Source organism: Pan paniscus, chromosome 3 (genome assembly GCF_029289425.2).
Source record: "Pan paniscus chromosome 3, NHGRI_mPanPan1-v2.0_pri, whole genome shotgun sequence".
Taxonomy (NCBI): Eukaryota; Metazoa; Chordata; class Mammalia; order Primates; family Hominidae; genus Pan; species Pan paniscus.
This window is the reverse complement of record NC_073252.2, coordinates 47,363,710-47,391,296: the sequence shown is the minus strand read 5'-3', so window position 1 is coordinate 47,391,296 and position 27,587 is coordinate 47,363,710. Positions and strand designations below refer to the sequence as shown.

Genomic DNA, 27,587 nt, shown 5'->3' with positions numbered 1-27,587 from the left:
GGAAACACAGAAACAGATTCCATGAAATCAGCCATGCAAGATTAGTTTGAAGATAATGACACTGGGCTTAAAGGAAATCCATTACAAATGAAACTTATAACTCAAAACAAATGTGCCAATGGGCAAAATTTAATGAGCAAAAGGAAATTAATAAATAGAGATAAATCTTATAAATATGGCAAAATTGTTAGGGCAAATGCTTGAGAAGAACGCTATGGGGTTATGAGTCCACCTCATTGTGCTGTTTCTATGTCCTGGCCCCTGAGGGACAGCTCTCCGTCATGCCCATTCACTTACTTTCTCTGGATCCGGACCACAGGATCAGCAAGCAGGTCAGTGACATCAAGCTTTCTCCCCTTCTCAATAACATCTCGATGCTTGCGAACAAACAGCCACCCGATATGGGAGAAGAAGAAGCCCCGGCGGGCATTGTGTGGGTCAGCATCCGTCTCTGAGTACTTGTGGTGGGCTCGGTGGTCCCTGGACCACTCGAAGATGTCATTCTGCAGAGAGAATGAGAGCCTGAGTGAAGATAGGAACCGCACCGCCGAGCGTCCTCCTGGTAAGCTTCCCAGCCTCCCCTCCCCCACCAGTCCTCACTGCTGGTTTCACATTCCTCCTGTCTTCAACCCACAGTCCCTCAACCTCAAGTTCAATCCCCTGTGGTCTGGAGTGGTTTTCATCAGAACAAGAGTAAATCTTCACTTAGCAGGGATCTCAGCTTACGTGTGGGACGTACCCACTGCAGGAAGTTCAGGCTTGTTGGGTGAATTAGTGCAGAGACCTGAAGGAAAGCTCTGGTGGGGGCGACTGAAGTCTCCTAGATCATTTATGTCAAGAAAAGAGAGATCTTTTTTGTGGCTGAACCGTATTCCATGGCGTAAACATACCACATTTTCTTTATCCAGTCTATCACTGATGGACACTTAGGATGATTCCATGTTGCTATTGTGAATAGTGCTGCAGTGAACATACATGTGCCTGTGTTTTTATAATAGAATGATTTATATTCCTTCAGGCATATACCCAGTAATGGCATTGTTGGGTTGAATGGTAGTTCTGTCCAGATCTTTGCAGGGACATGGATGGAGCTGGGGGTCATTATCCTTAGCAAATAATGCAGGAACAGAAATCCAAATACCACTGTCCTCACAAGTGGGAGCTAAATGATGAGAACACATGGACACATAGGGGAACAAAACATCCTGGGGCTATCAAGGGTGGAGGGTGGGAGGAGGGAGAAGATCAGGAAAAATATCCAATGGGTACTAGGTGTAATACCTGGGTGATGAAATAATCTGTACACACACCCCCATGACACGTTTACCTATGTAACTAACCTGCACATGTACCTCTGAACTTAAAAGTTAAAAAAAATGAGGGAGACATGTTCTTAGGATGAAATCTTGGTTGTCATAAGAGAGGGGCAGTCCTGAGTAGGAATGGTGCCGGTTCTTGGCCCAGATGTCTCTGCCTCTCTCCTCACTTTGGTGTTCTTCATGTGTGACTCACAGAGATCAGGAAGCCAGTAGATTAAAAAAACCCAAATGGCTACTTCCCCAAATCTCTGCAAAATACCAAGGCACTAGTGGCATCATTTTAGGACTGCTCTAACAGAGTGTAACAGAAACGGAAGGGGGACAACTTTGGCTCCTTGGGAACCTGGTGTATTGGCAATCCACCAAGTGGAGAGGCAGCAGTGGCTGAGGAACAGGGCAGCACTCACTGGAGCCCTGAGACAGACTCTGGTGTCCCTAGAAGGACAGGCAGCAGAGTCCAGCAGAGTCTGCCCAGCCCACAGAGCTGAAGTGGGGCTCAGTGCATGTGGGGAGCACACCCTATTGGACCTCTCATAATGGGAGACACGGGAGGGTGTCAGGGGCTGAGCTATCAGAGGCAAGAATTGATGGCATTCACTGTTACAATTAATGAGACCTTAGCTATAGCAATGGGTCAGTGAGATCTACAGATATTTTTTTACACTAATTTTTTTTTAAATCTGATGATGCTTTCAAAACTTTGAGATGATGAATTAAATTGGGAAGCAGTGCTTTTGATAGGAAAATCTGAAAATAAAAATAAATTTAAGTATTATATTACATTAGCCTTTTCTGTTTATGACAATAGTAATAATATTTTATACCATAATATTCAATACTGGGTTATGTTCTCATTAGGAGTCTACCATTTCATAGAGATTGGCTTCATCCTTCTGATGAGAAGGAAGAAATTGTTTTTTGTTTGTTTTTTGAGACAGTCTTGCTCTATTGCCCAGGCTAGAGTACAGTGGTGCAATCACATAGCTCTCTGTAGCCTTGACCGTCTGGGCTCAAGTGATCCTCCCACCTCAGTCTCCCAAGTAGCTGGGACTACAGGTGTATGCCACCATGCCCAGCTAATTTTTTGTTTTTCTTTTTGAGACGGACTCTTGCTCTGTCGCCCAGGCTGGAGTACAGTGGTGTGATCTTCGGTCCCTGAAACCTCCGCCTCCTGGGTTCATGCAATTCTCCTGTCTCAGCCTCCCGAATAGCTGGGATTATAAATGTGCGCCAACAAATCCAGCTAATTTTTCTATTTTTAGTGGAGATGGGATTTCACCATGTTGGCCAGGCTGGTCGAAAATTTTAAAAATCCACCTAATCCTTGAGTTTTGGGGGAGAGAAAGAGGAGGCAGAAAGTTCCGACAAGCATATGTTCAGCTTTGAATATAAAGAGAGAAAACAGGAGCGTGGCAGTTTATGTATATCAAAAATTATAGCCTGGCTTACTGTAATAAGAAAGAGGTCTTTAGATTTTACAGTGTATTTAAACATGGTGGTTGGACAGAGTGAAAACATTTTATTATTTAGAATCACAGAATTTGGAGGTGTAAAATAATTTCAAATGTCAGTCAAGACTGCTGTGGTCTAAGAAATAATTTCTTCCTTTTGCATTAGTTTATTGCTTTTATTGTAGTGCCCATGTGAACATGACATAGAAAGAACACTCTGTCCCCCATTCACAGATGGCAAAATTAAAGCTTAGAGGACATTTATATAAGTTCGTCCAACAAATCAAAACATAATAGAACAAAGATGGCGTTTCCTTGGTTCTCAGTTCACATTTCCATCAACAAAATATTTCCCTTATTCTCCAAATGTTGCAGGGAGGGATCTTTTATAGAAAACTTTCTTTCATCTTGTTAAAAGGTTATATTGGCTTGATATGGTTTGGCACTGTGTCCCCACCCAAATCTCATCTGTAACTGTAATCCCCATGTGTTGAGGGAGAGACCTGGTGGGAGGTGATTGGATCATAGGGTCAGTTTCCTCCATGCTGTTCTCATGATATTGAGTGAGTTCTCACGAGATCTGATGGTTTAAAAATGTGTGGCAGTTTCCCCTTCGCTCTCTCTCTTGCTCCACCATAGTAAGACATAGCTTGCTTCTCCTTCACCTTCCACCATGATTGGAAGTTTCCTGAGCCCTCCCCAGCCACGCGGAACTGTGAGTCAATTAAACCTCTTTTCTTTATAAATTACCCAGTCTCAGGTAGTTATTTATGGCAATGTGATAATGAACTAATACATGGCTGTTTAATTCAATGCCATGCAATCTTGTAGAAACTCTAAGTGAAGAGTTTCAAATAGCTAGAAACATTATTCTCACAAAATTAATTATAATACAACAACAATGAAAAGACCCATGATGATGAAGACAAGTTCAAACAGAGATATTTATTTTCATTCCTTTCACCTGGATACCTTTCCAACAGAAGCCACCTGACTGCAATAGTGGAATGAAGCAAGTATAATAGTGGAATGAAGCACATTCCAAATAATCAAGCACATAATGAAACCAAAAATACTTTAAGATGTATTTTTTAATCCTTTGTTATTGTTTTGTTTTTAAGTGTAAAGCTGAGTCCAGTGAAAAATGACTCAAAGAATAAGATGTGTTTTCTAGTTCTTGGGAACTTGGTAATAAATAAATTTAAAAAAAGAAATTAAAGAACAAGATGTGCATCAACAATAGAGCAGAAAGGGAGCAAGATTTATATGTTCACCCAATCAATCACCTTTCTTCCCTACTTACCTGCACTTTTGTCTGCTCTGGAGTGATTGGGAGTGGGTGGGTAGGGGAAAGAACCTACCTGTGAAGAGCATTTGTGTTGAAAAGGTTTGGGTACCTAGAGCTCATTTTGGTACAGTCAGTATGTGCTTTAGCAACAAGAAGAGGGGAAAGCTGAGGATTAATGAGGAGGGAGAGATGGCCCAACCATCTCAACCTTGGGAGGTGGGGAGTGAATGGAGATCAACTGTACTGGAAGCCATAACCCCAGCGGTATCCTGATAATCTCTCTTCCTCTTAGTGTTTGCATGGTGCTGATAGCTCTTGTCTAAAACTGTGTGTGCCACTCCATCACCTTTGCTGCACGGGAAACAAAAACAATATTGAGGCATACAGAGATGACAAATGCCCATGATGAACTGACTGTCAAGTATGGGTAATCTGTCTGTTCATGTTCCATGTACATATTCTGGTAGGGACATGATGTTGAACTCAGCAGTAATTCCTGAAGCTTAAATACTTAAACATTCAAACAAATCAATTACCAAATTATTGTATTAAATTTGCAACTTAGAGTTTATACTGAATTGTAGGTTCCAGTAGATCACAGTCTTACTCTGCAATCCATTAAAAGTGCACTCTCACCACATGTTAATTGATTATTCCTGATAAAAAATCGGAATACTGAAGGGAGCTACATTAGTTCTAAGAATGCTGGGCATAAATGAGGCACAGGTAGGTGTGCGAGCGAGAGAGGAGTAGGAACAGAACAAATCCGGAGTGTACAGCTCAGGTGGTAGGCTTCATTAGCAGAGACGCCATACTATAGTCCTACTTTGCAATAGAAATATAACTCAAGCCACATAATATAACTAATATTTTCTTAGTAGCCACATTTAAAAAGTGAAATGACCCTTGATTGAACTTGGGCTACAGAAAAAATTAATAAAATAAAAGGTGAAAAGAGACTGGGCACGGTGGCTCATGCCTGTAATCTCAGCACTTTGAGAGGCCGAGGTGGGCGAACCACCTGAGGACAGGAGTTCGAGACCAGCCTGGCCAACATAGTGAAACCCCATCTCGACTAAAAATACAAAAATTAGCCGGGCATGATGGTACGCGGCTGTAATACCAGCTACTCGGGAGACTGAGGCATGAGAATCACCTGAACCTGGAAGGCAGACATTGCAGTGAGCTGAGATCACACCACTGCACTCCAGCCTGGGTGACAGAGCAAGACTCTGTCTCAAAAAACAAAACAAAACAAAACAAAAAAAAACTAAAAACAAAAAAAGTGAAAAGAAACAAGTAAAATTAATTTTAATAATATATTTTACTTAGTGTAACACACCCAAATATTATCATTTCAATGTATAATCAGTATAAAAATTATTGAGATGCTGTACATTATTTTTTTTCTGTACCAAGTCTTAGAGATTTTTCACTTGTAGCACACCTCCAGGGGCTTGCCGCATTTCAAGTGCTCAGTAGCCACACGTAGCTAGTGACTACGACATTGAGCAGTGCAAGTCTAACTCATGGCTTACGCACTTTTTTTTTTTTTTTGAGACAGGGTCTCTCTCTGTCACCCAGGCTGGAGTGCAGTGGTGTGATTATGGCTCACTACAGCCTCAACTACCTGGGCTCAAGCGATTCTCCCATCTCAGCCTCCCCAGTAGCTGGGACCACAGGCACATGCCACTATGCCCAGCTAATTTTTTTATTATTTGTGGGGATGGGGTCTCACTATGTTACCCAGGCTGGTCTTAAACTTCTGGGCTCAAGGGATCCTCCTGCTTCAGTCTCCCAAAGTGCTGGCATTACAGGCATGAGCCACTGCACCCAGCCACTTGCACGCTTTTCAATGTGTGCATTATACTTCAAATTTAAAAGTTTGAAGAATTAAGAATTCAATGCTGCCTACTGGTGAGAATGTGAAATGGGCAGAAAGTTTGTGAAGGGCAAATGAGCACTACATATCAAAAAGCCTAAAATTGTGCATATATTTTAATATAACAATTCACTTTCTGGAGTTTATCTTAAGGAAATCATGGTTGTGTTCAGAGATTTAACCACAAGGATGCTAACTGCAATAAAAACTTGGAAAGACCCTGCATTTCCCCATAACAGGATTTGATTAAATATTTTGTGATAAATTAAATAGTACTTGTGTGTGTATACATATACAATAAAAGCTTATATATACATGAAAGAAATAGTAAGAGAAAAAGCCTTAGTGTTACCTCATGGGAGTGAAATTGGGAGGTAGGAATGAGGAGAAATACTTTTATGCTTGATCCTATACTCTGAAATTATTAGAAAGAATTCTATTAGTGTTGTATTAAAAACTAATTAACAAAAAAAGGCTATTGTAGTATTGACCTAGAAAGATGAAGGTAAAAGTAGTTAAAAGAAAAGTACTTCTTGGCTGGGCGGGGTGGCTCACGCCTGTAATCCTAGCACTTTGGGAGGCCAAGGCAGGAGGATCACTTGAGATCAGGAGTTTGAGACCAGTCTGGCCAATATGGTGAAACCCTGTCTCTACTAAAGGTACAAAAATTAGCTGGGCATGGTGGTGGGCACCTGTAATCCCAGCTACTCGGGTGGCTGAGGCAGGAGAATCGCTTGAACCTGGGAGGCTTAGGTTGCAGGGAGCTGAGACTGTGTCACTGCACTCCAGCCTGGGCAACAGAGTAAGACCTTGTTACAAAAAAAAAAAAAAAAAGAAAGAAAGAAAGAAAAGAAAGAAAGAAGAAAAGTACTTCTTAAAACACTATGAATCCGTTTTTAATAAAAAATATAAGTTTAAGCATGGGAAAAACAAAAGAAGTATCTTAGCCAAACTGTTTGCAGTGGTTCTCTCTAGGAATTGGGACTGTGGGTGACTCTTTTTATTTTGTCTGTGTTTTGTAAATTTTTATAATAAACAGATTATTCTTTTGTAATACAGGAGAAACAAATTATTTTTGAAAACATTTCTATATTCCTGAATGAAAACAACCCAGCTTCTCCTCGATGAAGCAGTTAAGATTCATCTGGCAATCCAGTCTGTTAATACACCTTTATGTCACCCTTCTTCTATCTTTATTCTCGTTAGCAACTAATCAACCAATCACACGTCAAGTGGTGTGGCAGTGCCCTCGCTTGAACCCATTCTGTATTTTGTGCCTCCATTACTTCACTATCCATGATTGATAACGTCCCTAAACGGGGTCTCCACTGAAACTGTAGAAACTGAAATTGATCATGAGGTGATTTTTCTCCCATGCGCAGCCTTTGAGTGTTATCTGGGACTTGAGCAAAGGTCATCAATCTCAAGAGTCCACCGAAAAGAGGTATGAAGCAACCTGCTCCTTCAGAACTACTCCCCAGCTTCCTTTTATGTTCAAAATAAATTCTTGAATCTAGTCATCTAAATGGCAACAGAGGACACTGTCTTTTAAGGCCCACATAATATCCACTAGTTAGCAAGATGAAGGCTAAATGTAAACAGCATTTAGCTTGTCCCATTCAGCAGATCTGAAACCAGAATCATTGATTGGTTTTCCCCTAGCCTAGCTGGAAACAGTTGCTTGCTCCCAACCAGACACCAAGATGGTTTTTGTGTCCCTTAATTCAATTTCGTGGCTGTTTAAAGTTCCAGAACAAAAAACTTCCCAAGCAGTCTCAAAACATAGCCAAAGGGAATTCCACTTGTATTCATAACACATCTTTGTTTCCAGTCAGTAGTGAAAAAGAAACCAGGACCAACATGTCAACACGTCAGCCTGAACAGGCAGGTTTTAGAGTAGAAAATATGTGTATGCATGCATGCATGTACATGTACATGTGCGTGTGCTTGCGTGTGGTGTGTGTGTATCTGAATGGCATCCTTTCTGGGAAAGGAGCTGTTCTATCAAGAGGGTCAAATAGAAAAAGATACTGGTGGCTCCACTCCTTAGAAACTGTAAGGCTCATTAGAGATAGACCTTATCTCTGTCTCTGGGGTCTAAACTTAATCTCCTCCAGTTCAGACGCCAATTCAAACAGTGAAAAACAATGTTGGGTGCTTTCCCCATTGTTGATACTGGGTCAGTACTTATTTCTCTCCAGATAATAGGCTAATCTGTAAGAATATCCCAGAAAGTCCCCAAGAGTGGCCTGGCAGCAGTCCACACCACCCGGCAAATTGTGGCTTTGAGAGGACAAGTTGCCACCTGCTGCCTTGCCTTCATGTGGCACTCGGTCTACATAGGTCTCAGAAGCTGGGTAAGTGTTGAAAAGTCAACCTTAGTAGTTTAAAAAGTGCCAATAAAACTTAAAGTTTGAAAAAAAGGAAAGAAATGTTTCATATTTTCTTCTATTACTCTTTTGTTTAAATCTCTTAACAACGAGAATGTATTCAAATAAGACTTTTAAAAAACCACATATTTAACACATACTTTTAAAATGGCATAGACAGTCATCTTGGCAAATAAGTTGGTCTTCTGGAAATCTTTCCAATTTGGGCTTTGGAGGGTTTTTGGTCAGTGATGTGACCATTATTCTAGTCTCCTGAACTAGATCTCCTTTATTCCATGAGTTAAAAATTGAGGGGGAAGAAAGGGCCTAGAAAACAATGATAACCCAATAGCAATGAACATATTTAGTTCCCACAACTTGTTTTTAAAATACCATTCTCCACTAAAAGGAATCAGGAGTGTGGAGAAATGGCTGGTGCCAGGACTGGGGTAGGAAAAGTACACGGGGAGCTCAGTATATTTTGTTGTGCCGGAAAGGAAGTGCTTAAAAAATGATGGGGCATGTTGAAATGACAGAGGAGCCACGTGTGGTGGTGTGCATCTGTAATCCCAGCTACTCAGGAGGCTGAGGATTTCAAGACCAGCCTGGGCAACACAGCAAGACACCACACTAAAAAGAAAGAGTTTTTTCTAAATACTAAAAGAAAGAGGCATTTGTAGTGCCTCCCACTGAACAAACTGGGGTAATTTGGTCATTAAAATGAATAATGACAGTAATGGATTATAATCCATGTAATCAAAAAACAGTCAATGGGCTATAAATACATTGGAAAAAGCAAACACTTTTCTTTACAGTAAAATACCAATTGACAAATGTAGAAGAAATAATAGAGTTACAAAATCACCATTTTGCAGCTGTCATGGCAATAACTGATTCAGGCAAGAATTCCCAATGTTTGCTAAAACTATTGGGTAAAAGTTTGATGAAGATAAAATATTCATATAGGCTCATAATCTTTGCATAAATTAATTCAATAATTACAAAATAAAAATAGCAACCTTACAGTGGAGAAACTTAGCAGATGCCACCTTAACCAAATGATCAAAGTTCATACCTCCAATAATGTGACAAAGTGATGTCATGTGCCTCTTTTTCAATGCTGAGGAGGACACAAGAATGCTAATGTAGTACTCCCACCAAAAATGCAGAGTTTGAGCCTCATTATGAAGTAACATGAGCAAACTCAAATGGAGGAACATTCTACAACTTAATTGGCCAGTACATTTCAAAAATATTGATGGCATAAAATTAAAAAAACAAGGAACTATTCCAGATGAATGGAATCTAAAGAGACATTATAACTCAGTGTAATGCATAATCCTCAATTGGACCCTGAACTATTATAGAATCCTGGATACAGCATTGTATCAACATTAAATCCCTGACTTTGGTAAGTGTATTCTGTCTGTGTGAAAGTGTCTTTGTTATTAGGAAATACACACTGAGGTATTTGGGAATAAAGGGGCATGATGTCTATAACTTACTCCCAAATGATTCATAAAAAAAGAACACGTAAGAATGCACATGCATGTACAGAGGAAAGAGCAAGGGAATAAAGCAAATGAGCAGTACTCTAAGAGTTGGAGAATCTAGGTGAAGGCTATACCCAAGCTCATGATTTTCTGCAACTTTTCTCTAAGTTTCAAAATAAAAGATCTGAAAAAATTATTTCAAAATAAAAGTGAAAGCTAAAAACAAAAATTTCATGGGCAAATGAGCAGTACTCTAAGAGTTGCTGAATCTAGGTGAAGGCTATACACAAGCTCATGATTTTTTGCAACTTTTCTCTAAGTTTCAAAAGATCTGAAAAAATTATTTCAAAATAAAAGTGAAAGCTAAAAACAAAAATTTCATGGTCACTCTTCTTTATAATCTCAGCTTTTCCCCTTCCACTCCATTTCTACTCTACCACCCTTGTTCAAGCTTTTATCAATTTACTTGGATGCTGTAATAACCTTCTAACTGCCTCCCACTTATAGTAATTTTCCTCTCCATAATACATTCGGCATACTGTTAACATCCTCTTTCCATTCATACTCCCCAAAATCTATCATTCTTTTGCTTATTATTTGACAATCTCTGTGTATTACTTTTCTTATAAAATCTAAACTTTTCTTCTTCTTGAAAATCAGACAGGTTTCTTTGGCTGGACTCATTCTTATCTTTCCCATATTTTATCCTTTAATTTGACTGATATTTACTGGCCAGTACACACTAGAAGGTAAAGAACAAACAGGACAATTGAGGCTGTGTCCTCAAAGATTTATAGTTTATGGAGGAGACAAATACTAAATATAAAGTAAGTGAAGTCAACATAAGCGAAATAATTTTAGACTGGGATTAGAGCTGTGAAGCCAATAAAGGAGCTGAACAAAGGAGGACCTTAATATAGGCAAGGCCATTTGTTTTTTTGTTTGTTTGTTTTGTTTCGTTTTGTTTTGTTTTTGAGATGGAGTCTCACTCTTGTCATCCAGGCTGGAGTGCAGTGGTGCGATCTTGGCTCACTACAACCTCCATCTCCCAGGTTCAAGTGATTTTCCTGCCTTAGCCTCCCGAGTAGCTGGGATTACAGGCACTCGCCACCACACCCAGCTAATTTTTGTATTTTTAGTAGAGACGGGGTTTCATCATGTTGGCCAGGCTGGTCTCCAACTCCTGACCTCAGGTGATCCACCTGCCTCGGCCTCCCCAAGTGCTGGGATTACAGCTGTGAGCCACTGTGCCTGGCCAGCAAGGCCATTCTTAACTGGGTCATCTTCAGGTTGACAGGAGTTGGAGATGGAAGTGCAGGAGGGAGAGGGGAATTGTCTCAGGTAGAGGGAAGGACTTGGAACAATCGAGGAACTAAGAAAAGGCCATTGTGTAGGTAGCATGGTGCTAGGACAAGCCTGGAATGAGATGAGGTCTAAGACACATTATGCTATAATAAAGAATATATCTGGTCTTTGTGCCTGGTTCTTGGCACAGAGGTTTAAAAACCCTTGGAATTTCCTGATAGGAAATTCCACAACTCTTATCCTAGAGGTGACTTTCATGGGCCCCTAGATAGCCTCAGGATGGGAGCAGATCACCAGAAAGACCAGCCATGTGATTAGAGAGGTGGGCGTCGGCTGCCCAGCAGGGCAACACAAATGTTCCGGACAGAAGCAGAGACCTAGATAGGCTTCTGATGCCCTTGCACCAGCTGGTTTCCTAAAGGGAAGCTGGGGCCATGGTCTTTGGAGGGGTGGTGCTGTAGATCCCGCAGTGCAGTCACATCCAGAGGACTCAGACTACCGATGGCTTCTCTAGCTAGGTGTGTCTGGTGTTACTGGTGGCTAATATTTTACAGACATTCTTCTGGTTTGGAAGGCATTTTGAGTCACCTCTCTTGTAGCAGAGCATAATCATGTTGTCCATGTTGCTGATGGTGAAATTCTGCCCTGAGATCTACATGGCAAAGGAGCTAAACCTAAAATCCTTGGATCTTCACCACTCCTGGCACTGGAGCAGTTTCCTCGGCTATGTGGAGTGTGTCTTGGCCTTTGCCGGCATGGTAGGTTAGATCAGGACCCGTCCATCGGTTGGGGCCTGTTTGTGGAGACTCTGGGCTTCCTGGCCATGCTGACCGACGCCATGATGGACCTGCCCCAGCTCTACTGCAACCACTGCCATGGGTCTTGAGGACATGAGCATCCAGAGCACTCATGAGGACAAGGGCAGTGCCCTCAGGACCACCTACTTCCTGCTGAGAGCTGCTCATGCAGTTCTTGGTCTGCGCCTGCTGCAGGTGCTGGTGGACCTGGCCATCCTGGGGCAGGAGTGCCCTTCACCCACCACCCTGAGAAGCCAGCACCCCACACAACACACCCCACCATGGCCAAAGCACTTCTGAGCTGGCCAGGAAGGAAAAAGATGTGTGACTGCCAGCTGGCGCCTGTTCTCCCTATGTGGGGAGCAGGCATCGCAGCCCCTGAGTGGAGAGGCGGTATCCCGTGTCAGGTTCTCCATCAGCGGCTGCGTGGGGCTCTCAGGGCAGCCAGGCCGACACTTGGCTCACCACTGCTCGGGGGGGCCACAGTGGATTTCACACTCAAGGGCTGGGTCTCCGGTGATTTTAAGGTGATGGAAAAGGCAAGTGTCTTTTCCCACTTCCTCTCAAAAACCACCCAGCCTGAACCTGAGATGTGTTCATAAACACACCAGAAGGCAAACTCCAGTCTGCTGAGGAACAGCAGCCCTCAGGAACCTTCTCCAATCTTATTCAAGTCCTGGCCCCACCCTCTCAGGTCTGCCTTGGCCCACAAGCTGGCTTCCCTGGGGGAGAGGCTGAAGCTGGGGATAAGTAGGATCCACGCGCCAGGGGGACCCAGGCAAGTCTTGAGGCTGGGGCTGGGGAAGCGAGGAGGAGACCCGGTATCAGAAGACCCTGCAAGTCCTGGGAGCAGAGACTTTGGATTCAGTGTGACCCTGATCAGACACCCTGGTTGGATGGGGGTGGCCTCTTCTAACCAGTGGGGTGGGCACAGAGGGCAGGGCCGGGTTTGCTCTGCTCCCGATTGTAGGGATGCAGTGGCACCTGTGCTCTGGGTTTTCTGGCCAGAGCTGGCATCTCAGGGGTCTGCAGAATGAGTGCCTCCTGATACTCGGCTCCAGTGCCTTTGACCTTGCCCAGCAGTGGGGTCTGGATGCCTAGCTTCTAGGCTGGCCTTTTCCTGGAAGATGCTGGTGTGACATCTCTCATTGCCTGTCCCTATTTCCCTAATTATCCCTCACCAATCTTTAAGCCAATCCCTTCAGTCCTACCACTAAATTATATCTTGAATCTGCACACTTCTCATTTTTACCACCTTTTCTAGTTCAAGATCAACTTTTTTCTAGGCTACTGCAAAAGCCTCCTGAACTGGTCTTCCTGATTCAATGCTTGCCCCTCTCTATATTGTAGCCAGAGAGAGCTTATTGGAAATTACTCTCCAGCAAAATAATAAATAAATAAATAAATCAGTGGCTTAGCACTATATTTGGAATGAAATCCAACCTAATTATTATGTTCTAAGGGGCTCTGTGTTGGAACACCCCTGGGGTGAGAGGCAAGCCCATGTCCGAGCCTGGCTGGGCATTGTCCAGAGCAAGCTCAGGGGTGTTCCAGCCAGAGCCTCTGGTTCTCTTTGAGTGCTGGGGTCCCCCAGACAGACACAGAGGTCCTCCTGGGTTCATGGGAAGGCTGAGGGGGCTGAGGGCAGAGGCTGTATAGACACAGCCCTGCCACCTCCCTGAAGAGGACTCCATTTGGGAAGAGTCCTTTTACTCTGGATATTGCACACACCGGCCGGACACAGCTTTGATGCCCGTCGTCCAGGATACAGAGGTGGCCTCCAGTCACAAGAGGGAATGCGGAGGGCAGGGTGCGTGGCACCCTATGCAGGGTCTGGCTGCTGGGATGGCCCATCTCACACTCTGCTACTGCTGTCCTGGGCTCTTGGGTCCGAGGCAACCTCCAGAGCATGGGCAGCAGCCTAGCCGCAGGCGCCTCTGCCACCGTCCTCTGTACACTGTCCACCCAGGCATGTTGGGTCCCACAGTTCTGAGTCTGCTGCCTCTGACTGGTGGGAACCACTGGTCACTCCAAATCCCCACTCCCCACCTTTTCAGTTTAACACAAGCCCACACCGTGCTTAGCAGCCCTGTGCTGACTCCAGGCCCTGGAGTTCTCAGATGCTTGCCCACGGTTCCCACAGGCATCATGTTCCCTTCTGCTGGGCGGAGGGGCCACTTCCCGTGCAGATGTTGACGCTGTCAGTGCCAAAGCTTTATGACTTTAGCATTATTTGCTGTGGCCAGTGGGAAAATGTTCAAAGCTGTTTCCACCTCCTGAGTTTTCCTCAGGAAAACTCTTGAGTATTTGAGTGAGGATCTTGTTCTTAGACCTTTGGCCTGTAAGAGGCTTTGAAAATTTTATTTTATTTTTTAATGAAAGAAGATATCTGTGGTGGTAATTGCCTCCAAATTAAAATGTCACCAATTGCATGCACAGTGACTGACAAATGTTTGTACCCCCACCATGTGGCAACTTTGAATCAATAACTCTTTGCAGATCCAGAAAAAAAAAAGAAAATCATAAGAAGAGAAAATATATTTACTATTCATTAAGTGGAAGTGGATCATCATAAAGGTCTTCATCCTTGTCTTCTTCGCATTGAGTAGGCTGAGAGGAGGAGGGGCTGATCTTGCTGTCTCAGAGGTGGTGGAGGCAGAAGAAAATCCATGCATTTAAGTGAAGCTGCGCAGTTCAAACCCATTCTGTTCAAGGGTTAACTGTAATCGTAAGTATAGGACTTTCCTGAGTTCTGCATGTTGTTCTAGTGAATTATCAAACCTAAGGAGATTGTGGAAACCCCCAAACTTATCACTGGTCATTCAGAAGTACAGGTAGCCTGGGGACCCCACTACTGTTCTGCAGCCCTTGCAGCAGGCGTCTGAAGTGGGGACAGCCATGTGGAGCACTCAGCCTTTAACTTGTGGGATCTGATGTTAACCCTGGATGGTTAGTGTCAGAATTACACTGAAGTACACCAACTTGGGGTGGACACAAAGAACTGGTGTGCAAGGCCCTGATCACGCAGGGCCCCATAGAACATAATAACAGTGAGGTTGGATTTCATTCCAAATACAATGCTAAGCCACTGAAATATTTATGTATTTATTTATTTATTTATTTATTTAGCTGGAGAGTCGTTTAATTTCCAATAAGCTCTCTCTGGCTACAATATAGAGAGGGGCAAGCATTGAATCAGAAGACCAGTTCAGAAGGCTTTTGCAGTAGCCTAGGAAAAAAGTTGATCTTGAACTAAAAGGTGGTAAAAATGAGAAGTGTGCAGATTCAAGATGTAATTTAGTGATAGAACTGAAGGGATTGGCTTAAAAATTGGTGAGGGATAATTAGGGAAATGGAGAAATCATGGATGATACCCAGACTTCTGGTGGGAAAGCTAGGAGAAGAACAGAATTTCGGGGAGAAGGTAGAGTCACAACTTTGATTTGGGGCATGCTGAGTTTGCGAAGCCTAAGTTAGGACATCCAATAAGAGATGTCACATGGGTAGCCAGATTTGTAACACACTATACCCTGTCAGCTTCTTCAATCTGGGTGATTTTCTAACTATGCTGTGACCTTATACAGTATGTTCTAATCATTCCTCTCTCCCTACCTTTGCTCAGATGTTTTCCCTACCCTCCTCTTCTTCTTTGCCTAGACAAATCCTTTTCATGTGCAGCTCAAATCTCCCCTTCTGCAGTAGGCTTTGTCCAATGATCCTAGCCCATATTCAAATTTCTGCAGCCCTAAAAGTCAGTGTGACACTTTTGAGCAATTTAACGCCACGTTGTCTTTTTATAAGAGTCTTTATTGCACACAAGTCTAGCCAGCTCTATCAGATTGTAAGCTCCTCATCCAAGGGCCACTTCTTAGATATTACTTGTGTTCTTCATAAGCACATAGTGGCTTATGCACTTTTAAATGTAGTGGTAATTAAAAACAGCAGATTTACATGAAAAGCTATGAAATATTCAAATGGAAGAAGGTAAAAATAATCAAATGCTTCTGCCTTCTGAAAGAGTTTTTAAAAGCAAAGCTAGAAATTTCCATTTGGCATCTGAAACTCAATAAATATTATCATTAATTAAAACTGCTGATTCAATGACTCCTGTAGACATTGTATCTTTGGAGCGTGATAAGGCATTGAGGCAGCATTCCTGAGATAATCCCGTGACGAGAGCGCTGGCTGGCATTAATGGGAATTGGAACAGGATGATTGAAAAGCCTGAACTTTGATAAACAAGGACCAATGATGAAAAACAATTCAATATCTAATAAAGGGGTGGGGAAGAGGCCACTAACAGAAGGCCTCACTGTATCTGTTAGATCTGTTTCATTTCGTATCTTCATTAATGTCTGGGAACAAGGCTTACACATTTTGTTAATAACATTTCTGATTGGTACTAAATTAGGAGGTGCTGCAGACATCATTGAGGAAAGAGGAATAACACAGATGGATCTAAAGAGGTTAGAAATATGAATAGAAATTATCACAATGAGATTTGATTTCAGAAAAATGCAAATGAAGGCAGCTGGGGGAGAAATCATCCAAAATGCAATATAATCAGTGGGTTGGGAAACCTAGAAAGCAGCAGCATAAGAGTGTCTGGCAGGCTAGCAATGGAATAAAGAATATGCAATGACAATGTGCTGTCTCATCCCACATGGCTGGTGACAGGTACAGGGAGAAATGACTTGTCAAGGAATTGCATTGCAATACAGTCTTCTTCAATGTCCATAAACATTTTTGGAGATGGTTTGGGAAAATAAACAAAATAAGCTCAGACATTTGGGCCTTAGTTTATTCAGCTGTTAGAAAAGAATTAGACTCGTGGCTTCTAAGGTTCCCCAATTCTAACCTCCTGTGATCCCAGCTCTAACCTTCTGTGGTTCTAAGACAAAGAAAGGTTGCGAGAAAATACATGATTAAGGAGGTTCACTGTGTGCAGCACTTCTAAAGATCTTTAGGAAAAGAAGACAGGATGAAACACAAAGCTTGAAAATATGTTTCCAAATAGATTCCCAGTTGACAGGACTGCATGCGGAATTCACCTTCAAAACAGTGTCTTTCTTCCAATACAGATGCCGGGCTAAATTAACATAAAATCTGATAGTTATTTGTTTACAAAAATTATCTCTACCAATTATTTCTTTAAATAAAAACTCTTTAAACTATTGTGGTTTTTTTGGTTTACAAAAATCTAATCACCTTAAAGTGGTTAGAAATATATCCACTGTACAAAGCAGGTAAGATCTGCATTAAAGAGTTCCCACCGTATCTGGAGATGGTGCTGTGAGAAACAGACTAGCCCTGTTGGTTGGTCTGTTCATCTGTCTAATTACCCTCTTGCTCAGACTGTCACATTTTCATCCCCTTGAGGTTCATTTTCTTAGATGATTTCTCTCATCTCACCTACTTTCACTGACCTAGATCCCCAACAAGTAAGCAAGTAAGGCATCTTAGGGGTGGGGAAATTTTATTTTCTACCTTAATAGGTTCATTTTTGTTGGTAGAAAGTATAATTAATCCTGCCAGGTAAGTGCAGAAAGAAAATGCCGTACCCCACGCAGCAGCCTCTGGAGAGTTTCCTGGTTTCCTTTCTCTCTCTCTTTCTTGCTCTCTCGCTCACCTGCTAGGCCACCTCCCGCCTGCACCACTTTGTCGGAGTATTCCGCATAACGGAAGGGGTTACAATGCAGCATGCATGGAATGACAATGCTTTAATGAATTGATAAATCACCGTCTTCACTGCTTAGAGACGACCAAGCTATTTGCTCTTTTCACATGACTTCCAAATGTTCCAAATGTGCCCTGGATGGTGAAATGCTGTGGAAGAAGATAATGTGAGGCATGATGTGCAAATCTCACCTTACAAAATCACACCAGGAAAAGCTGTCAGGGCATCTGGGTCAGGACCACTTCTGCTGCTGCCTGTTTACATGGAGGAGAAAACCAACAACACCCACCCATCTTGAAAGGAAGAGGGCAAACCTGTTTCTGATGTGCAGAAGAAAAGTTGTGCATCTGAAGCTTAGGCTCATGGCTAGGAAAGGTGGCAACACTGAAACAGGATTTCTGAAGGGAGACTTAGAACCCACAGAGAGCCACATAAGGTTAAGGATTCCTGAGCTGCACTAAAGTTCTGGTGTTTTGTTCTCTTCTACACAACCGCCACTGCATGCTGCTGCTAACAGCATGAGCTGTACTTGAGGGTGCTGCCTCGCACACAAGTCTCCCTCCTTGACATGCACACCCCCCAGAGAGCCAGCCTTGGGGGATGGTCTATTATCCTGAAACAGGCGCAAACTCTTTGGGGTCTCCTGACTGTGGTCTGAGGCTTACTCAAGCCATGGAAACGCATGAGGCCATGTCACTCCCTGCCTAAGACCTGGCAGTGCCTTCCTGTGATATGTAGAACAATATCTGAACTCTGCCTGACAGAGCCTTGCACTGATGTGGCCCCCCATCCCCCGCTCTGGCCTTGCACTCACATGGACCAGCCACGCTGGCCATCTTTCTGCTCCTTGGACACAGCATCCTCGTTCCTGCTTTTGCTTTGACTCCTCCCTCTGGATGCTCTTCCTCTACCCTCCTCTCCTTCAGGTCTCAGCACTAATGCCACCTCCTCAGCAAGGTCTTCTCTGACCACACTTTGTAAAGATGCCCCACCTTGGGCCTCTATGTGATGTTACTCTGTTTAATTCTTTATATCCTTCTCTCTCTGAATACATTTGTTTGTTCATTTGCTCACATGTTCATTTGCTATCTCTCCTACTGTAATATACACGTTATGAGGACAGGGACCTTGTCTGTCTTGTTCTCCTGTGCCTAGAACAATGCTTAACACATGTGTTTGCTGAATGAAAGGATAAATGTGCATTTGGACACTGGGAGAGGCACTACAGCAGGGGTCCGCAACCCCCGGGCCACGGACTGGTATGAGAATCTAATGATGAATGTTATGTATTCGAATCATCTTAAAACCATCCCCCCACCCTGCCATCTATGGAAAAATTGCCTTCCATGAAACTGGTCCCTAGTGCCATAAAGGCTGAGGACTACTGCATTACAGCACAGCAGTAAGAGGGTGACTTCTGGAGTCCAGATGCTTACATTGAAACCCCTCTTCTGTCACATAAATCCAAATGTCCTTGGATAGGTTACATAACCACTTTTCTGTTTTCTCACCTATCAAATGAGGAAAATAATAGTACCTACTTTGTAGGGGCATTATCAATGACTTTTTTTTTTTTTTTGAGACAGAGTCTTGCTCTGTCGCCCAGGCTGGAGTGCAGTGGCACAATCTCAACTCACTGCAACCTCCACCTCCCAGGTTCAAGCGATTCTCATGTCTCAGCCTCCCAAGCAGCTGGGACTACAGGCACATGCCACCATGCCTGGCTAATTTTGTTTTTTTTTTTTTTTTTTTTTTTGAGACAGTTTCAGCCTTGTTCCCCAGGCTGGAGTGCAATGGCCCAATGTCTCATGCCTGTAATCCCAGCACTTTGTTATTTTATTTTATTTTTTTGAGATGGAGTCTCCCACTGTCACCAGGCTGAAGTGCAGTGGCACAATCTCAGCTTACTGCAACCTCCACGTCCCAGGTTCAAGCGATTCTCCTGCCTCAGCCTCCCAAGTAGCTGGGACTACAGGTGCATGCCACCACGCCTGGCTAATTTTTGTATTTTTAGTAGACACAGGGTTTCACCATGTTGGCCAGGATGGTCTCGATCTCTTGACCTCGTAATCCGCCTGCCTCGGCCTCCCAAAGTGCTGGGATTATAGGCGTGAGCCACCACACCTGGCCCAATCCCAGCACTTTGGAAGGCCAAGGCAGGTGGATCACTTGAGGCCAGGAGTTTGAGACCAGCCTGGCCAACACGGTGAAACCTTATCTTTACTAAAAATGCAAAAACAAGCTGGGTTTTGTGGCGCGCACCTGTAATCCCAGCTACTCGGGTGGCTTAGGCACGAGAATCTCTTGAATCTGGGAGGCAGAGGTTGCAGTGAGTCGAGATCACACCACTGCATTACAGCATGTGCAACAGAGTGGGACTCCATCTCAAAAAAGATAAAAAAGAAAAACAAAATATTTAAGTAATAATGGCTGAGAATTTTCCGAATTAATGACAAGCACCAAACCATAGATCCAGGACACTCAGAAAACTCCAAGCAGGATACATACCAAAAAACCCTACACCTAGGGTTTACACCATGCCCAGCTAATACTTAGGTATTATCATATTCAAACTGCAGAAAATCAAAGACAAAGAGAAAATCTTGAAAGAATCCAGAGTGGAAAAAATCCCTCCTTACCTATAAAGGAGTGAGGAGAAGAATTATACCAGGTTTCTCTTCAGAAACCAGCAAGCAAGAAGAGAGTGAAATAAAGTATTTAAGTGTTGAAAGAGAAAAATCCACCCACCTAGAATTCTGTACTCAGCAAAATTACTCTTCGAAAATGAAGTAGAAATAAAGACTTTCTCAAGCTGGGTGTGGTGCTATGTGCCTATAGTCCTAGCTACTAGGGAGGCTGAGGTGGGAGGGGCGCTTAAGCCCAGGAGTTCAAGGCTGCAGTGAGCCATGATTGCTCCACTGCACTCCAGCCTGGGTGACGGAGTGAGACCCTGTCTCTAAAAAAAAAAAAAAAAAAAAAAGACATTCTCAGACAAACCAAAATTGAGGGAATTTGTCACCAGTATACTTGCCTTGCAAAAAATGGTAAAAAGAGTTCTTCAGAGAGAAGAAAAATTATATCAGAAACCTGGATCTACATAAGTGAAGGTAAAATAGAAACTTTTATTATTCTTATTCTTAATCTAACACATAACAATTTGTTCAAAATAAGAATAGTAACAATTTGTTTAGTGATTATAGCTTATGGATACGTAAAATGAATGACAACAATGTCGTAGAAGACAGGAGGGAGAAATTGGGAATACACTGTTAGAAAGTCCTTGTGCTACTGCAGGTACTATTATGAAGTGGTACAGTGTTATTTGAAAGTGGGTTTCGATTAGTTGTAAATGTATATTGCAAATTCTAGGGCAATCCATAAAAATTTTTAAAAAGAAGTATAATTCATATGTTAAGAGAGGAGAGAAAACAGACTTACACAAAATGGTCCATTAAAACCACATAAAAATAGAAAAAGAGTAGAATACACAAATAAAAAGTAAGAAAAAGAGCAGCAAATGGTAAACAGAAACTTGGTAGATATTGACCCAACTATACCAATAATTGGTAACTTGGTAGGTATTAGTCCAAGTATATCAATAATTACTTTAAGTGTGAATGGTCTAAATATACCAATTAAAAGACAGACTGTCAGAGAGGATTAAAAAAAAAAAAAAGACTAAACTCTATGTTGTTTAGAAATCATGCTGTAGGACAGCACATAAGAATATCCAGTGGGTGGCCTGAATCAGGACAGTGGGGTTTCAGTCTGTCTATCCACTAATTAGCTGTGTGAACTTCGAGAAGTCACTGGTATTCTCTGTTTACTCCTCTGTAAAATATGAGAATTTAAGCTAAATCCCTTTAGTTCTCTTCCAGCTCTCAATCCAATGCCTCATTACCATGACTTGATAAGGAAATATGAGCCACGAGGGAGTGGGCTGAAGCATCTAGTAGGTGCTTTTGGTTGGACTGGGTCTGTGAGAGACCCAGATGTAGCCAGCAGAAGCAGATGCATGAGCGTGACAGCACAAATCTGAATCCTGGCTCTTCCTTGTGAAAACTTAACTCTTGGAGAACAGGCATCTCTCACCTGGGTCCATCTTTGACTTGGAGCAAATTATAAGGAAGTTGCAAGCAGTCTTTAGGTTGACTTCACCCTACTGGCAAGGAAGGAGGATAGACCATAGAGGAACTCAGGAGATCTTTGCTGAATACAAGCGTTCAGGTTCAGAGGGGACAGAGGATTTTATAGCTCCTTATCAGGCATTCCTGCCCCATCATCATCTTTTTTTTTTTTTTTTTTTTGTGAGATGGAATCTCACTCTGTCGCCCAGGCTGGAGTGCAGTGGTGTGATCTCATCTCACTGCAACCTCTGCCTCCCGAATTCAAGTGATTCTCCTGTCTCAGCCTCTCAAGTAGCTGGGACTATAGGCATGCACCACCATGCCCAGCTAATTTTCGTATTTTTAGTAGAGACGGGGTTTTGCCATGTTGGCCAGGCTGCTCTCGAACTCCTGATCTCAGGTGATCCACTCGCCTCGGCCTCCCAAAGTGCTGGGATTACAGGTATGAGCCACCACGCCCAGCCCATCATCGTTTTTTTAGACTAAAAGTATCTCCACCTTTCCTACTATTGCATCTCAGCCCCATACATACATCTTCTATAGAAGAAAAAGAAAAGGAGTTTAAAATGTTTAAGTCTCAACGTTAAGAACACTGTTCTTAATGCTCAAGGTCTTGTTTGTAGCATCTAGCAAAAGCCCTGCTGATCCCAAACAGAGACAGCTATGGCATGACTTGTCCATTTTGGCCAATGGCATGACCATTCTGGTGAAGTAGAGAAGAGAGAGAATCTTTGAAACTATCTTTAAAAACCCATGGATTATCAAAGGGAAACTAAATCAATGACTGCATTAAGTCAGGGTTGTAAGTCACCATCCTACACTGGCAGATCATAGCATTTTTTCACTTCCCCAGGTTGTTCTCCTCATAGGGTTAAGTGGTTTAAATAAAATTGTTCTAGACACTGACTAGTTCTAGTTCTGTTCTAGTTCTCTCCCACTGACACAGTTCTGCATGTTATGGAAACTGGCCCTAATCTGATCTTAGAGAGGTACCTTCCACCTAGGTCTAAGTGACATTGTTATAAAACCCCAGGTCCATGAAACACTGAAATTTCCACTGGGAAACTTTGGGGATTCTAATATCCTACTAGACAGAAAAGCTCCATGAAGGCGAGGCTTGTGACTCTTTGCTCATTGTTATTCTCACTGTGCCTTCTCAGTGTCTGCCACACAGTAGGTACTCAATAAGTATTCGTTGAATGAATTTTAAAAATCCACTACAAATGTGGGCCTTGAAAAAGTATGCATAGTTCAAATTTGATGGTTTCTAAAACTACATTTTAAAGCTGTTCATTTATTTTTTTATTTACCTAACAATCATTAATTGTTTTCTATATGACAGACATTAGCATACAGAAACCAATTAAACAATATATCAATTCTCATAAAAGAGAAGGGGAGAACAATATTCACCGATTGCTACTATAAGCTTGGTACTTTTTATTCATTATTTTATCTTCCTAGCAACTCTGTGAGGCAAATATTATCCTCCCCTTGCAGATAAAGGAACTGATACTTGCAGAAAGGCTCACATCTAGCAAATGGCAGAGCCAAGAATTTATTCTAGGACCTGGGTACTTCCATCTACAGTGTACTTTCTCCCTAAAATAAATTTAAAATCACAGTCTAATATTCTGTTATGTGGTGTTTTGTTAAGAAAACTTAGGTTTTCAAATTTTGAGTTATAAACAAGTAGTTTCATGAGAAAAAAAAATCAGAGTTTTAGGCTTCAGCTACAAGTTATTTATCTTTGAAAAAAAGTCCAATAATAGAAATGTTTTATAACTACATGAGTGTGTCATTGGAGGCTATAAAGAAAGAATTGCTTGAACACAAGAAATGAAAATTATCAAGTTAGGTCCTCAACGTCATCTAAGACCTAAGTCAATTATTATTTTGAAAGCACAACCAACACTGAAATAAGATGGCTGAAGTCAAAATAAAGTGCAGCATAGTTCACACTGCCAGTGGTGAACAAATGAACATGGAACCAGGAAGCTGCCCACTGCTCCCTTATGCTTAATAGCTTATTTCCTAGGACCTCAGTACTAATACCTGATGTGCTTGAATTACAAGCAGTATATATACACACCACCAATTGTGGTTCCTAATTGACCTATTGTGTTATATCCTATTTACCTTATGAAAAGTCAAACTGTGTGAAAGATGCCTAAAATAAGGAAATGAATTCTGAGCTACAAGAGCACTTAGTGAAATATTCCGCATCAGGTTGTCTCGTAGGAGTGGAAGGCCCATGGCAGAGGTGGCCACATGAGCTGTGTGTCTGAGGGCCACAGGGAAGCTCCTGGGTCACCCGTCTCCCTGGACTCTAGAGCACTTTTCGCAATCACCATTCCTTCCCAATGAGTGAAAATGCACGGGGCCCGGAATCATCTACACTCATAATGTGGGCAGAAATTTTGAAAACAAGTTGTTCTCACTCAGATTAGGAATTGGGAAAACAGAGATCCATGACCAAACCAAAAGTACCCAAGGAAAGTACCCAAGGAGGTGGGGAATGGTCTAGGACTGGAATAGTCTTAAAGAATATGGCCCAATCCTAGTGCAGTGATGACCGTCTCTTACATTTTTATAGCTCCCTGCAGTTTTCATTGATTTTATAACAACCCTGAGAATGAAGTTTTGTTCTTCTTTTTATAGATAAAGAAACTGAAGTTGAGGAAGTGATTCACAGCTAGCACCCATCAGAGTAAAATCCCCGCGTCTTCAAACTTCAGATGGAATAGTCTTTCCACCATGACCTCGCAGGGCAACCTCGGGACTAGGCGTTGTAAGAGCAATGACTTGGAGTCAGGCTGGCCTGCATTTGCCTAGCCCTGAATGTACTGCTTTTTAGGCATATGATTTGGGCAGGTTCTTTAACCTCACTGAACCTCATTCTCCTCATCTGTAAAATGGGACACATGTAACATCTAGCTCACAGGGCTACTGTGCGGATCAAATACTATATGCATACCAGTGTGCTTATCACAGAACTTGGCTCCTGGTTAGGGCTGGAAAAATGTTGAGGCTTTCAGGGTATGTTCACAGCATGGGCTCTGGATAGAGGAGTCTCCTTTCCCCTCAGTAGTTCAGCATGCCTTAGGGCACAAAACCCCCCCAGGGGACATTTTACTGTATCTAAAAGCTACAAAGAGATAAAAACTTGGGACAGACTGGGTGTGCTTGGGGCCTGAACACTGAGTCTAGGACAGGGGTGGAGGGGTGTCAGCCCATCTTTCCCCTCCTCCCATACTGCCATCTGCACTGGGTCTCCCAACACAGAGAGGACCCTCCATCCTCACCTGGAAAGCCATGGAGTTGGCGACAGCCAGAAATATCCTCAGAGGCAGCTTGGCCCGGTAGGACCTGTGGCTCCACAAGCGATGGGCACCAGCTGTCACACCCAGAGCGGCCAGGAGGAAGCAGAAGTAGGCTGCAAGACACAAGCAGGGACAACGTCAATAATGGTCCCTGAGCTTTCAAACACCCCCCATGCTTTTTCTCTCCTGAACAGGGACACACGTGAAATGGTGTCAGGGGAGAAATCTGCAACATGAAGAATCAATAACTTGAGAGGAGGCAGCCTTTTTATTGATTTGTAGCATCCCAGTACCATGCATAAGCAGAGAACTTTCTTCAGCAAACTTTGACCTTTGAATATCCTTCCCTACAGCAAATCTTTTATTTGCTAATGTTTCTTGCCAGTCTTGATGCAAAGTCACAACCATGTCAACGTACATTTGCAATTCAATTTCACACATACACTCTTGGCAGGGTGGAGATTGAGCTCTACCTCACCTCTTAATTGGCACCCATGACAGGGTGAGTGTTATGTGAAGAGCATATTTCTAAGTGGCAGTGCCCATTATTGGTATCAATAAACATATTTAAAGAGAGCACAATATTACATCTTCCAGAAGTGTTTGACTGATCTTGATCTCAATCTATATTTATTTGGTTCTAAAAACAAGATTTACCCTTAACTCTAAGAATAAACGGTCCCTGAATACATGTGGTTTTCATGAACATGACAAATCATTCCTTACTTGAAAGGTTAAAAGCAAAACACAAACAACAATCTGCCCACAAATCACAGAAAGCTGCAGTAAATAAAAAGCTCTGGCCTCCTTTGTTATTGTAATTTAACCTTGGTCATGAGTCCATGAAATGGACAGTCATTTTCCTTGTCATCCCTGGCCTTCTTATCTCTATTAACATTTTTTTTCAACTATCAAGTAGTCAGGGAACAAGTAAAATCTAGAATGGAAAAATTCAATGTGATTCTATTTTGCCAGTAGGCTGGACCTTGGGTGCAATAAAATTAATTCCAAGACTCCATGAAAAACATTGGCTAAAAAAGGATCACTCTAATCCACATTTCCCAGTCAGACCTTTACCACAGACATTGTCTTGTCCTTTTGGGAATCTCCAATAATTTAGGGATCACTTGCATGGTTGTCTGTCTATCCCTATGGCACCAACAATGGTTCACAGCAGCGCCTGTACTGTGCAGTAGTGGCTGTCGGTTTCCCATGGTCCTTCTTCTAACAACTGGAATTTGGCCATGTGACCTGGCCCTGGCCTAGTATACTGCCCTGTCTTCCCAGACATGAGAATAAACACCTGAGCCAATCCTTTTCCCTCTTCTGGCTCAAAGCCTAAGCTGGGGTTTACCAAAGATTACATATTACCAAGCTGAGAAAACCTGATTACAATAGCAAATCTTGAGGCCAAGAAAGTGAGACATGAAGACAATGAAGATGCCCACAAGAGCTAAACCTGCCTTGAGCCACTGGTTGCTGACCTAGGAGCTCTGTCATTCTTCTTTTGATCCTGGGAGCCTCCACAGTGTGTCCTAGTTACCAGAGCCAACAGACTTCATTTTCTTGCTTAATCTAGCTTGCACTGGATTTCTGACGCTTAAATTCTGCTGAAGCTCTTGGGAGGAAACCAACCCTCTGGTCATGACCCAAATGAGGAGAAAACACAAAAAGCCTGGGCTGAATGTGAGGATTCATGGGCTGTCCCATTAACAGGATTCAGTTTTCCTATTTTGACAGTGCTAATTCTCTGTTCTTAATTTCTCTTCTATGATCCTTGTGGAGACTCATATTCAAACAAGTGTTCAGATGGATGCTTACTAGCTGCATCTGAGGTAATGAAATATTCAGACAAAGAACTTGTGACTTTGAGGAGATAAAAGGAGTAATGGGTAATGCCAAATACTTTACCAAGTAGCTCATACCTCACAGAGAAAGGTGCTAAATCAATAGAAACCAGAATCACAAAATGACAGAATTATAAGCAACAAACAAGTATGGCAGTCTGGATGCAAACAAGAGTCATTGATTCTGGTTAGCTCAAGCCAAAAACAAAAACAAAAGCAGGAATTAAAAAATATATGGAGCAGCCTAGAGAACTCACGGACGGTCCTGCAGGACAGGCTACTATGCCACCTCCAAGATGGTCCATGTGCTCCCCACCTTCTGGCATGCATGGCCTTGTGTAGTCTCTTCCCTATTAGTAACTTGCTTCTAACCAAGAGAATATAGCAATATTGAGGGAATATCAGTTCCACGATTAGTTTACAAAAGATTGTGACTTCTGTTTTGCTAGCAGATTCTCTCTTGAGCTGGCTTTGATAAAGCAAGCTGCCATGTTGGGGAGGCCCATGTGGCAAAGAATTGAGGATTCCTCCAGCCAACAGCCAGTAAGGAAATGAGGCCCCCAGTCCAACAGCCCTCAAGGAACCAAATCCTACCAACAACTACATGAGTGAGCTTAGAAGCAGATCCTTCCTCAGTTGAGCCTTCAGGCAAGATTGTAGCCCTGACCAACACCCTGCAGCCTCGTGGGAGATCTTGGGGCAGAGGATC

The 27,587-nt window shown here is 42.6% G+C and overlaps 1 protein-coding gene across 1 annotated transcript in view; it reads right to left on the bottom strand.

The window, feature by feature from the left end:
* Positions 1–27,587, bottom strand: part of SCD5 (stearoyl-CoA desaturase 5) — a 170,112-nt gene that overhangs the window by 51,029 nt on the left and 91,496 nt on the right. The window contains exons 2-3 of the mRNA XM_003832256.5: positions 25,014–25,144; positions 298–503 (exon numbers count right to left, since the gene is read on the bottom strand). Of these exons, the coding sequence (XP_003832304.1) occupies positions 298–503; positions 25,014–25,144 (337 nt within the window). The remainder of the gene's footprint in view (positions 1–297; positions 504–25,013; positions 25,145–27,587) is intronic.